At 43.9% G+C, this 14,447-nt stretch overlaps 1 protein-coding gene across 3 annotated transcripts in view; it reads left to right on the top strand.

Moving 5' to 3' along the window:
- Nucleotides 1-14,447, top strand: part of RNF144A (ring finger protein 144A) — a 670,385-nt gene that overhangs the window by 552,625 nt on the left and 103,313 nt on the right. For all 3 annotated transcript variants that reach the window (XM_069606020.1, XM_069606018.1, XM_069606019.1), the window contains one exon: nt 10,517-10,664. In XM_069606020.1, coding sequence (XP_069462121.1) covers nt 10,517-10,664 — 148 coding nt within the window. The remainder of the gene's footprint in view (nt 1-10,516; nt 10,665-14,447) is intronic.

The following is a 14,447-nucleotide window of genomic DNA, read 5'->3' as shown; positions in this document are numbered from 1 at the left end:
AATTTATGGAAAACATACAGAGTGGTACATTTCACTGTGGACTATGAAACCTAAAAACACTGGAAACATTAATTAAATAAATATATAAAGTTTAGTGGCTAAGGGGTTAAAATGGGTTTGGGGTGGAGTTATAAGGGTGGGAAATCATGGGATGGCTTGGGGGGGGCAAATTAAAAATCGGTGTTTTGACAGCGATGAAATGTATGACTCTGCAATGTCCATCGGTAAAATCTCATATAACCGTTTTTCGCCAGTAACAAAATCAAGTATTAACGTTAGAGAAAGGTTGCATAGAAAAGTGATATCTGTGTGCACCTATGCACATCAGACCCCAGGTATGAATGCAGGGTTGTGGATTTCTAGCATTTGCTTGCAATTTAAATCTACACTGAGTTTCATCTAATTCTGCAGGTTTGGGTTAAAAAAAACAGCTATCAATTTTGAATGCACCCAATCTTGCTTCAGCCACCAAATATAGAAACATGGTATTATGATTTTCTAATACAAGGATGAGTACCCCTCCCATTTCACAAATCGGGTCCCAGAGGTGCAGAGCTCTTTCTATTCTGTACTAAGTCAAGAGAGGACTATGTATTTATAATGGTATCGTTTTCCATGGCACTGGAATTAGGATGGTTAAACTCCCTTTCACCTCCCAATTTCCTTTTTTAAATGAATATGGCTTTAACAGATTGCAAATTATCAAGCAATTCTCTATTTAGGCCATCGAGCCACAGACCAAAATGTGGGGCTATACTAGTGAATATTACAGGATTTAATTTATTTAACCCATCATTTACCAAATGCTGCACCTTTGGCGCTGGCTGGAAATTGTTCCCTATTTTACACAGTGCACAAAGCTCAGAATAAGGATTTTTGTTCTTGTTAGGGTAGATTTTCATTTTGAAGCACACTATTCTCCATGTGTGTCCCCCCAACTTTTTTTGCTCGGCCTCTGGATTTCTGGTCTGTTCCCTTGAGTGAGTGGGAACCTTTTTCCACACTCACTCATTCTTTTATCCTATCTTTTGGGATACTTTTGGATTTCTCTTTTTTAATATATTTATTTTGGCATTTATATAGCACACCTAGCCCGGAGGCATCTGGGTGTTTATCTTAAGATAGTTGGTTACAAGGAATGCTTAAGGTAGTTACATAGTAGATTTGCGGCAGTTATATCAAACTCACAAATCGGTAACATGATAGAATTACATAGTATAATTGCAGAAGTAGTTACAGCATGCAAAGTGCTTCAGATGTAGTGGTGGTAAGGCAGACCAGGCTGCTAGGTCAAGTCAGGTGGTTACAAGGCTTTAAATTGGACCAAGGCAGCACAGAGCTACCGGCCAATCGGGTAGGTTATCGGCCTACCTAATTGGGTGAGTGGGCAGCGTAGGCCGCTCTGTCAAGTTAGGTAGTTGCAAGGTTTTGGATTGCATTTGGGCAGCACAGGGCTCTTAGTCAAGGCCTGGATTGGGTAAGGGGACAGATCAGTTCCGGTATGATACGGTTGTGGAATGGATGCTGTATGCAGATGGGCAGAACACCCCTCGTGTAGCCTGGGGCTGCGGCAGTCTAGTCACAATATCACATCTTGGGTAGCAAGTGATAAGAGGTCAGGCAAGTAGCGTGGGCAACGTTGGGTGACAACATTGCACAGCAACAGCGCATACATACAGATCAGCAAAGATCACACCATAGATTATAGACAGTAGTCAATCGAGCATCTTACGTCAGGCAGTTAGAGTATAGCATGGATATTTCGAAAACATGGTGAACAGTACTTCTGAGTTCGATCATTGAGGAAAGTACACAGTGCCAATGAAAAGAGTTTGATTAGCTGATGTGGGACAATGTCACGGTTCGGGGTATCGCTAGACATATAGATACGACAGTGTAGGAGACCGTTGGGTAATGCCGTGGCAACCGTGACACATCATAGCAGTTGCATTCCAGCAGGAGCAGTTGCTAAGGTAAACATTTCAGTCGTCGGAGCAGAATATTGGAGGCCAAACAGGTAAAGTTGATGTGGAGAGAGCGGCGTAGTCCAGTAACGCGCAGTAGTAGTGGGTGGGTGCAGATGATGTTGAAACGGCTGCAGATAATGGTAGGCTTGCCAGTGATATTGTTCCTTTGCAGTGGTCAGTGACTGTTTGAGGTGGCGATGGCATCACTGTGTCTGTGGTGAGCGAAGGCGATTTTGCACTTAAAGCAACAAGATAGAAGGGGGTTAGGAACAGGTGGGTGCAGTGTACACGAACGGTGTGCATAGAGGGTGAAGGGAACTAGTTAGACTGAGTGGTATACGCTATGGCACAGACACGCTAGGCAGGAAGGCATATCGGACGACTTGTAGAAAGGAGCAGTGGGAGTTCGAACAGGTCTTACCATCGGAGAAGCATGATGCAGAGGTAAGGTCTCGGGGGCTCCATGATAGATTGTAAAGTGATGCATGCATAGGAAGGCACCCTAGATTGATCATCAGCCAGGGGCAGACAGGGACCTTAAACCTGGGCCTTTGACCTTGGCCTGACTTCGCCTCCCGGCTCAGCCGGGACCTGGTATTTGCTGCGTTGGTGGCCCAACCAGGAGTCTGCATGTAGTTCAGTGCCTCTCCAGGCAGTTCGAGGAGGCCAGGCCAGGATGGTGCGGTGGCAGCCATCTTTGCAGTGTTTTTGAGGCCACTTAGTACAATGTGGGGTGCAGGTAGATGGGGTATTGTACCCCGATGGTAAGGTGGCACATCCTTCCTGGACCAGCATATGCAGGGAAGGACAGAGGCCTTAAACGTGGGCCTTTGACCTGGGCCTGGCTTCAGCTCCCGGCTCTGCTGGGTCCTGGTATTTGCTGCGTCAATCGGGAGTCTGCATGTAGTTCAATGCCTTTCCAGGCAGTTTAGACTGGTGGGATCAATCAGTCTTGAGACGACAAGCCACCCCACGACAAGCTGTGACCTTCCCGGGCTAAAAACTGCTAATACCCTGGGACTTGTGGCCACTGTGCAGTGCATAAACTCCCAAAAATGGAATCCTCACGAAACTTTGGTGGACTCCTTACAGACCTCTAGAGGATAGCTTGCACTCCATGAAGTGCCCTCACCAGAGCGCTTGGACCGAGATAGCGAGACAAATCGACTGGTTGGTAATCGTTCTTCGCCGGTGCTTCACAAAAGGCGCCAAAATCACAGAACCAAGAAGAATCCATTGCTGAGAGTCTCTTCACTCAACTGCTGCTGCAAGATCCCTTCCATTGTCGCTTCTTTTATCTGCCTGACCAAGAATCTGGTGACCGGGCCTATCGCTTCTGCTGTGTTGTGGGGGCATTGTACTGCATCCTTTTCTTCACTGCTAAGGTATTGTGAGACTTCTGTAGAACGTACCTAGAGTTGCTTTGCTGCTCCTGTGTTGCTGGAGTGCTGATTTGTGTGTTTGGGAGTTTGCCCATACACGTTCGCCCAGGCCTAATGCCTTTGAGCCTACAGGGAGACTTCTCTAAAGTCCCCAACACTTTTTCCCACAAAGATTGTTACTTACTTGCTACTGAACACTTCCTCTGGAACTTTTGAACTTTCTACAGCTGTGCCTTACCTGTTTTGCCATCCAATCTGATGCTGAGACGCTCATCATTAGGTAGGGAAGGACTTCTAAGGTGTTAGGCCTATGTGAAATTATTGCTAAGTATCTACTTACCTTGTGTTGGTTTTGTTTGATTTATTTTACCTGAAACAGTTATTCTGAAAAGTTATTACAAATGTTTTACCTACGTTAGAACTGCATACTGCCGTTCTAAAAGTGTTACAAATGTGATTTACTTACTTTTGAATAATGCATTGGTTTTTCTAAGGGGACTTATTATGTGTTATAGTACTTACCTTTTACCGTTCCCTTATTGTGTAAATATAAAATAAACATTACCTTTATTTAACTGTTAAGCCAAAGAAACACTGATACACTATGTGTATACGCTGCACTTCCTCCCCACTGGCTGCTCAGCCATTGCTACCAAAATACTTGTGTGGCTCAGGCCTTTACTAAGAGTTGGATCCCTGTGTCCCAAGTGTGAGTCTTCTAAAGTATCACCTGTTGGTGGACTTTTGTAAAACTCCAGTTTTTATTTAAATGTAGTCTCCTTCAGCTTTAATACAGTGAAAGCAGGATATAACTTGCTCTAGTAAACTAAAATATCATATTCTCATTCTTTAAATAATAATTTAGCCCCTGCGCTCTGTGCGCAGAAAAATGCTGTATTTTGTACATGAAGTAAAATCTCTCTTGGTCATTAATAGACAGAGAAAGCCCTGTTGCATTTCCCACAAACATGGGCAGACATTATATTTTGAATGAGTGCATCCCAGTGGAAACAGCCTTAATCCCTTCTACTCCCAGGACTTGGATGGCAATGATTTATCAGACTTTTCTAATTGCATTTGGGAGAATCTTTATACTCACTTTGAAACATTCTTTAAGGTGCTGAATGGGCCCTCAAGATTTTTCAAAGAATTCCCAGTCAGCCTCTCCTGCCCCTTGGAAAGCAAGTCAGGTAAGCGTCACCTTATGGGTAGGGCTGAATTCTCCAGCTAATGTCCAGGTTTAGCACTCTTCTGTTTGGAACCAGTCCTATCCCTTCTGTGAAGCTTTTGATTCCAGAGTTGGGTCCTCTTTCCTTGTGTTTTTCTTTTTATAACTGGAATTATTCCCACTACTTGTCATTAATTATGTCACACCTTTTGTTTGGCAGATCTTTCTGTAAGTTTGCTAGACAGTCAGGAACTCCCATTGAATACAAACTCCAATCTTCATAGGTTGATCATCATTTCTATACATGTGAAAAGAGAAATGGGGGGGCTAAACTGCTCACTTTTCAATGCAAAGTCATTGTTATTCCATATAGAAACATGCCACCTCAGTGTAATAAGAATTTCATGGATCCTGCAGCCTTAGACGGATGTCTGAATATGCAGCATGAAGGTGTGACATTGTTCTTAAAGTTTTTAATATTTATAATTTTAGAAAAATTAAAACAATGGGCAATTTGATTTGTGTTTCATATGATGGAGGAGTTCCTCATGGTCATTACAGAATTGTATGTTTATTTTTAAGTCAATGTCTCTGATTGTATTAGAAACATTCATTTTTAATGCATGAGTAATGTACATTCAATGGCCCAGTATATTTCTGTGGATCTTCAAGTTTCTTTTCTTTGGATTGTGAAACCCTAATGCTGGCAGGTTGTTCAATTAATAGTTGGCCTGGATCTGCTGCTTTTGTTTAATTATCCCTTAGGCTGAACATCTGGACATGTTTATTTCTTTAACTAATGTCAAAGGTGACACTTTAAATGCAGCAATATTTCTTTGAGCATGAGATTTTGAAAATCCAGGCTCTTGCCAGGAGAGGCCACTTTTGATTTCTCTCTCTCGGGAAAACTATTTTCAGCCTCTGCTAGGATTTTAAAATGCATTTATTAGAACGACTCCCTTGAAATGAGCTCCCCAGAGTGGGGGCTTCTTATTGACTCAGAAGCCTGTTCCACAGAGCCTTTTGTTTTGTGAAGTTTGACAATTCACCAGGTGTCGTCAGTTCTGCCTGGGGGGCGGGCCCTTTCCCATGAGGCTAGGGAGGTGCGGCTGCTACCAAATAGTCACACTAGAGGTGGTTTAATGCGGGAGGACCTCATCTGGAGGGACTCCCCCCTCGGGGATAAGGACGACCACCTGGTGTACGAACAACGTTGTAATCCCACATTCTATGCCCCCCCCATACATTCCAAACCACTATATTGTAAGTGACCAATGTATTTCTCTAGCACCTGGCGTACAGAAAAGAAAATACTAGGACAAAGACGAGCACAGAAAACAAGAGGATTACTGACTGCTAGTACTGATTCAAGGTGACTCACAGGCGGCATGAGGAGTAATAAGGAGCCATTGACAATGGGTGTTGACGTTACGCTGGAGCGGCATAAGCCCTATAAAGTAGAAACCGAAGAAGGACTCCTCTTCCTTCCTCGCACAAAGAACCTGGAGATTTGAAGTCTGCGCTCGACAAGCAGAGAGGGCTCTGCAGAGGACGCCAGCGAGTGGCTGAGGGAGTCTATGACTGGTCCTACGGCAGGACCTAGCCCAGCTGAAAGTAGGCGAAGCAGTGGCACGACCTCCAGGAGGAGGTGGTCCATGCTGTCCTTTAACAGTGCCAAGACTGCAAGGAACCACAACACGCGGAATCACAGCAGAAGCAGTAACGAAGCAGGCGGCTGCAGGAAGCGGTAAGGATACCGACCCCAGTCCCTGGAGATACCAGTGTCATGCATGAAAGTTCCAGAAGGTAACTGGAAGCACAGGCAGATCGGTAGAGACGTGGGGGGCGTAGAGCGGTCTCCGCTTCATGCTGAGGAAGTTGATAAAGAACTCTCAAACATCAGGACTAGGGAGTTATTCCTCTGGAGGGGGAAACTGAATCCTTACAAGTACACTGAAGAGATGCCAGGGGAAGGGAGACATTCCCCCTGGCCTCGTTGTGAATTATATTGAAGAGTGCAGACCAGTTACATGAGAAGGACGCAATTCACCTGATCCAGAAAGTTGAGTGTACAAGGTGTTGGGAACTACAAGCTAGGGGAAGAGAGTCTTTCCCCCTGGCATCATATTGCAAGAGGATATTTTGAGAACACCACTCTTAAACCAGGAGAAGGGAGTCATTCTCCTGGAGAAGCAATTTTCTGTTGGATTATATTATTCTTTATTTGTAGTGTAAGGAATAGAAGTAGGTTGTGACACAGGACGGGGGAGTTTGATTTTGACTGACATTCTGATCGATCATTTGGTATTAGTTTGAGGCAGGGAGCCCCCTCTTAGAGATAGGGATAGTGAGGTTCCTTTTGTTCCTCAATTAGGTGTATGGCAACCAACATGACACATTTGTGTCGGCTTTCTTCTTTGACACACTTGCAGAACCTAATGGGTCTTCATGATTAAAGATAAATAAAGCATTTTCATTCCAGGTGGCACAGCCAAATCGCCAGGGAAACATAAACTTCTCCAACATTGGAACATGTTTGCAGGGCTAAATAGTTAATAAGAGAAGCCACTGGAGACTTCATCAGCATTGCCTGTGCCAACTCGGAACACCATATGATTTTGTGTGCTGGAAAGGTGTATTCACTTCTGTTGTATTGACAACATTGTAAGTCATTATCAAATACCTTCCAGTGACTTCACTCCTCTGAGTACAACAGTCCTGCTTATGTTTGTCACAGTACTTGCCCCCACCGTTCCCATATGTCTGATGCAATGAATTAGTCCTTTCCTTTTGTGTATACAAGGGATGTGTGGGTAACTTGGCAGTCTTATACCGCATGGGGCCCACCGAGCCGAATAAAAATAAAGAAAGAAACAGTTTGAGAAAGGTTTCTGGGTTTGGGAATGGACACCTTGTGAAATAAGTACTGTAATGGGGACCAGTAGGAATAGGAGTAAAGCTCAGTTATTTACACGATCTTAAGAAAACAAAATAAGTAACATCTTGTGACAATGTATCACCAAAGGTAGAATAAGTGTGAGAAAATGGGCTGAGTATGCGAGGGTTTACAAGACCGCAGGAAGCAGACAGACTGCAGGAGGAAGAAGAAACGAAGGTGGGAGGGGAACGCCATGGACGTGGAGCCTCGTCATTAAGGTGAACTTCAGCGAGAGACACGAACGCAGAAGTGGAACGCCTTGGACGCGGAAGGCCAACCAGAGGAGAAACCTCAGTGAAAAACACGAACGTGGGAGGAGAAAGCCACGACCGCAGAAGCCCGTTTTGAAGACAGACTAGAAAAACAGAAGCACCGAGGAAAGGTAAGAACACAAGCTAGCTTAGATAGAAAGCTCTAAAAGAGGCAGCTATAAGATGTAGAATGGATGAAAACATGTGTATGGATCTAAAATAAAATGTATTTAATTCAACAGAGTGTAAAAGCATTACACGAAAAAAGCCGAAGAATTGCAAAACTGCCCATGCAATCCAATGAAAAACAAGACTGATGTGAATTGCAATAGCCTTTATATAACAACGGGACTAAGTGCCGATTTAAAGAACAGAATACATAGAGGTAAGGGAAAAATTACAGAAAGGATAAAGGAATTTGGCTAGTTGTTCTAAAAAAAAAATGGATTGGAATAATATGTAATAGTGGAATTGTCACCTTCTGCCTGCATAGGTGATCAGTCAAGTGAGGATAGAAAAAAGCGGGAAGAGAACCGTTATAGAAGAAAAAAATCATCCCTAAACAATAAGAACAGAGATCAAACTGAAGATACTACATAGGTAAATATGATAAAGAGGAGACTACCAGAAAATAGCCCTCCATAGCTAACGGGGAGTATAAGAGAGTGAGCCAATGAGTCACAGGAATACCATGGTTAACTGGTTCCTGGACAAGATGAGAAGGATGCAAGATAGACAGTAAGAACGAGATGGGGATTAACTAACCCATCTGTAAAATAATTAGTGTATATTAAGAATGTAGAAACTGAATTACATCAGAAGACTGGTCACTAAATGAGCCATCTTTCTAACTTGTTTTCACAGACCATCATCCGGAGTCTGACCCAGAATCGAAATAGAAGGGATAGAGAAAGGAGCTCATATCACAGGCGAAAGTAGAGGACAAGCACAAATTGGAGACAAATTACTGTTGTGTTTTCTTCCCTGTCACGTCCCCCGTCACACATCGCACTACCACCATGTCCCCATGTAATTCCCGATGGCGGTTGGACTACAGCTCATGTTGGCATAGCAAACGACTCAAGAGAAACTCCTTTCTGACACAATCCCCTTACTTCCAGTGGCGGTTACCATGGAGACTGTCCATGCCACTTCATGGTCTTCAGATTGGTTTTGGGCCCCGTTGCGTTAAGCGACACATGATCAGGAAGTGACAGGCTCGATTGGTTACACGAGACGAGGAGCACGCATCATGTGATCAGGAAGGGAGCATCGACGCGCTCAAGTGACATGGAGCGTAACACATGACGCGCTCACATGACTTTAATTTTCTTTCAAAAGATTCGAGCAAACGTTCACACGTCGCTTCACAGCTACTTATGGCAAGTTTTGTAGAGCGCTTTCCCTGCTTCTGTTCCTTGGAATCCTTGATCACGGACTGCCTTCACGGACCTGCTCTGCTTCACCTCGGTACCTTTGCTTTGGCGATCTTTCCCAGATCAAAATACGAACTTGGTTTTTCCCTCAGACTTGCTTTTGGATCATCCATTGTTATTGTCGTGACCGGCCGGTTTTCTGACCACGGACTACATCTTGGACTGATTACGGATATCCCATCACAGTACTTTGCTCACGTTTCTTTGCAAAATCAGGTTTTTCTTTCCATCAAGAGTGCCACATTACCATCTGCTGCCTGCCGCCATCGACCATAATAGAATCCTGCCCAGTACTTCACCCAGGGTATCTGACCACTGCCATTGGGGTAAGAAAGAGTGTGACTTGTCCTTGTAACCATTCACTGTCTTGCCTTGCTTTCTCTAACCTTGTTGCTTGCCTTACAGTGGTCAGGGGGTTCACTTCCAGCGTTCCTGGTTCCAGGCTGACGGTACTCCACACCTGTGGCCCCAAAGATTGCACGGACAGTTATATTCTATACTTGTCCGTGTGGTACTTGGGGACGGAAGTTTCATTATCTACACGACCATCAAGTCATAACATTCCCCCTGAAGAATTTCCTGGTTAATAGTGTGAAAGCAGAGTTGAGGAATGAAACATGTCGGGTGTATAATGAATGAAGAAAGAATGGATGGTTAAGTGCAAATCACCAGTGATTGAGAAAGTATAAGACTATTAGTCGACCCTGTAATTGGCAACAGGTTGACAGATAAGATCTTGTTATGAATAATAACACTGTTATAGAAAACCAAAAAAAGTATTGCACGACAGATTGCCCATGAGATAGCTCGTCAGAAAAATAAATTGTTGTATTATAAACAGTATTGTAAAGTAAATTGTGAAAAATCAGATAAAATGTAGTGATTGATGATGAAGGTTGTTTTAGAGAAAAGAATAAGATGACATATTTTTTATACATGAAAATAAAATTGACATTATTTTTGAGATAAAAAACGAGATGTGGTATGTTCAAATTTAATATTTGATGACATACAATTAGGGTCAAAACCGGATGAGGATGAGAAAACAAGGGACCCTTTGCACATACATTACTAAGGCGTTGGCTGTGTGCTAAAGAGGGTTGTTGCAATGTAGTGCAATACAAAAATATTTCCTTTTCCCTCTGGTCTCTTATAGGTGTGATATTGACAATCAGGGCAATAATTGTGTGTGGTTACCTTAAATCCTTTAATTACTGAAATATTAGTCGATTTTATTTCATGCATCTCTTGTTGCTTTTATCATGTATGGAGTGATACATGTGGAGTTGCTTGATTTTCAACTCAAGTTTTCCCATAACCTGCTCAGTGAATTAACAACTGCAAGTTGAAATTCTTTGAAACATTTCTCTACAGCTCGGTATGCAAAATTGAAGAGGATGAAGTGCCAATCAAACGTTGTCCAAAGTGCAAAGTTTACATTGAACGAGATGAAGGTTGTGCGCAGATGATGTGCAAAAATTGTAAACATGCCTTTTGCTGGTATTGCCTGGAATCACTTGATGTGAGTATACATTGCAGATCATTCATGATTTGCACACCTTTTTTTGATTGATAGGTTGTTGACATATTCAGCATTTTAGTTCTAATTTACATGGGATAGCCAGATTTATTTTGTGCATGTTTGAAACCGTTCAAGTGCCACTATCTTCGCTTATTTCACTTGGAAAAAACTACTGATTCATTCTATACCTAAAACCAAAGCTGCAGCAGAAGAAAGTGGATTCAGTAAGAAACATGTATTTTATCTTTAAATTGGAAGTTATGGTTTGTAGTTGGTGAATGTATGTTTCGTATGCCAAATAAAACCTTAACTTCACTAGAGGGCTTCCACCTACTGTGGAAAGAGTTAAGATGCTTTTGCTGTTAGCCCCTGTTGCAGAGGTGCTGACCAATCAGGGGGTCACATAATAGGAATCACACAGCAGCCCCCTATGTATTCTCAGCAACCACAGTGCCTCCCTTGGGGGTCTGCCATTTTTTTTCAGACCGTCCCCTTTCAAATGGATTGTGTCCTCCCAAGTATTCCTCATTTTAGGTATATCCTTACCTTCAGCTTTGCTGCTTCGGCAAAAAAATTTCCCCACCAGAGGGTGCTCTGCTCGAGTCCGCGGCGTCGATGTCCCTTAGCGGTATCTGTCGTGCGTCGATGTCATCCGCAGTATAAATGGCTCGAGCCACGCCCGTTGGCCTCAGTTCTTTTTTTACGATAGCTTTAGCTTTGTACCAAGAAAACTGCGCTTCAATTCTCAAGTATGTCTTCGTCATCGAACCCTTCTACGCCTAAAACTGGCTTCAAGAAATGTCAGAAATGCTATAAGAAGATTTCGATAACCGATCCCCATCGAAATTGCCTCTGGTGCCTCAGCCCCGACTATCGGATAGACAAGTGCGGTTCCTGTCAGTCGATGACCATTAAAGCGATAAAAGAATGCAGAGGTAAACTAGCGGTGGGGGAGGAATTGTCGAAGTCTTCTTCAAGAGGAAAGAAAGGCTCGGCTGAGTCTAGTCAAAGACGTCATAAATCTAAGAAATCAAGGTCGAGGAGTAGATCTAGGAAGACGTCTTCTTCAAAAAAGTCCAAGAAAAGGCGACACCGGTCTCCCTCTTCATTTTCTTCGACATCTTCAGAGGAGGTTATCACCTGCCCTTCCAAACATGATTCTCCGAAGAAGTGGGAGGCCTTCAGAACATCAATGTTAAAAATCTTTGAGAATGCGGCCCAGACCCCCTCAAAGAAATCTATTGAAAGCCATGTACCTGCTCATGCTAAAAGTGACAGGGGAAGATCTAAAAAAAAGATCTGACGAAAAATCGTTGAGGGCGTCGTCGAGGGGATCCTCCCCAGTGCCTCACAAGAAAGGTCTACCAGTGCAAAAACTCCATAAAATGGCGTTCGATACTCATCTGCCATTAAAATTGTCATCAGAGGCTTCCTCAAAGCTTTTCTCGAAGACGTCTGAGTCCAAGGTGTCGACAAGCCACTCGAAGACTCTAAAGTCGAGTACTTCTTCGGCGATATCGAAGGCTCCTTCGACTGTATCGAAGCCTTTACCGTTACGTCGACGCCATCAATGCCATTGTCGACGTCTTCTTTTATTCCCATTACTAAATCGCCTGCTGTGTCGAATGTAAGGTCTATGCCACTAGAGAAGATTTTCCATCCGGAAAATTCAAATCAATGTCCTCCATTTATGAGGAGAAATCCTCAGAGAAGGAGGATATTTCACCAGCTGGTGTAAAGGTTGGGGCAAGGTAAGTCCCTGAGGAGTTAATTGACCCTCATTCAAAAATGGCAGACCTGTATGAGTGTTTACAAACAGCGAGTGGGCTGGACACCTCTCCAGAGTATGAATTTGAAAACCTGACCCTGCTGATCATGCAGATGCAGGATACAGGAAATTAATGAATATGGTAACAGAATGTTTGGAATGGAACAGAAATTCCACGGCATACCAAGAGGATCATATGACAGACATCCTTTCAGGGGGAACTCAACAAGACCCAGTACTTCCTTTTCATGTAGCTTTGCAAAGGAAGGTGAATGGTGCATGGGAAAACCCTGAGTCAGCTCCTGCAGTGAATAAATAATTCACATCTAAATACAGGCCGTCTTCTTCAGACACGGAATATTTAAAGAAACATCCATCACCTGAAAGCCTGGTGGTTCAGGCGGCCACTTCTACTATGAATGCAGCATACCCGACCATTCCCCCAGACAGGGATGATAAAAAAATGTATGCATGGTCCCGTAATATTTTTTCTTCGGGTAGCATGGCATTGAAATCTACAAATGTAACTTGCACCCTTGCAAGATTTACATACACCCTGTGGGACTGTATGACAGCGGCAGCTGAACATATCCCTGATGGTGAGGAACAGGAAATAGTTAAGAACGGAAAGGAGGCTATGGGGGAATGCCTCCAATCAGGTTTGGACACTGCAGACAGTATCAGCAGGTCCATGGCATCTAGTACGGTGCTATGCAGATTTGCGTGGCTGAGAAAGTCTGGTTTTGCACCGGATGTGCAGGCCAGACTTCTCAACATGCCATTTGACGGCTTGAGGTTGTTCGGAAGCAAGGCAGATGAAAGTTTGGAGAAGCTGCAGACCCCTAAAGTGGCAGAAAAGTCTCTTAGTGCCGCAATTCGACAACCTCAACAACGCCCCTTCAAAGGCTCATCTTCCTGGAGGGGTCGTCCCTTTCGATTGTATTCCTCATTTCGAAAAGGAAAGGGACAGACTTGTCAAAGAGGACAAAGGAAATTTCCTCGGGGGTGAGGAAAAGGTGCAAGATCTGCCCCAGTAACGGCAACTGTCCCATCAGCCGCTAGTGCAGCTGCCGCAAAGCCACTCTAAGGTTTTGACCCACAAGACCCCAGTGGGAGGCAGAATCTCTCAGCATTTGAAAGAATGGCGGGGCATTACTTCAGATGCTTGGGCACTGGAAACAGTATCCGAAGGTTACTGCCTTCCTTTTCAAAAGAAACCTCAATCACCCTACGGGGTACAACTCTGCCAAAATTCCAGAACTGCTCCTGTTGCAGAATATTTTAACTCTGCTAGAGAAAGGTGCAATAGAACATGTTCATTTAGCGGAGAGGAACAAGGGTTGGTACTCCCCATATTTTCTCATCCCAAATGAAGGACGGAGGATTATGACCCATCTTGGACTTAAGAAACTTGAACAAGTTCCTCAGGAAGGACAAGTTCAAGATGGTTACCATTTCTCAGTTCCTTCTGGCTCTCCAACTCCAGGACTGGTTGATATCATTGGGAATTCAGTATGCTTACTTTCATGTGCCAATCTATCTCAAGCACAGAAAATACCTGAGGTTCGCGATTGGCAACTCTCACTGTCAGTTTCGAGTTCTGCCATTCGGGTTGACCTCAGCCCCGAGAGTTTTCACCAAGTTGATGGCGGTAGTGGCAGAGAGTCTCAGGAGAGGGGGAATTCACATTTACCCCTACCTGGACGATTCGTTAATCAGGGCACGTTCTCCAGAACAAGCCCAGGAACATCTAAGCAAGACCTGCCACTTCCTACACAGACCGGGCTTCTCTCTGAATTTCAAAAAGTCAAATATGATACCATCACAAAAACTCCAATTTATCGGAGCAGTTCTGGATACCTTCTCGGGCAAAGCCTCGCCTCCCGAAGAGAGAGCTCACCACATTCTGCAGATGGTAACGAAGTTCCAGAATGCCCAACATCTGCCGACCTTCGATTTTCTAAGGTTGCTCGGTCTTATGGCATCCTGCATTTCTCTGGTGCCAGAAGCCAGAT

The sequence above is a fragment of the Ambystoma mexicanum genome, chromosome 4p, assembly GCF_040938575.1.
Source record: "Ambystoma mexicanum isolate Mex_15411 chromosome 4p, UKY_AmexF1_1, whole genome shotgun sequence".
In the NCBI taxonomy this organism is placed as follows: domain Eukaryota; kingdom Metazoa; phylum Chordata; class Amphibia; order Caudata; family Ambystomatidae; genus Ambystoma; species Ambystoma mexicanum.
Note: the sequence above shows the minus strand (reverse complement) of the source record. Positions and strands in the feature narration are given on the sequence as shown.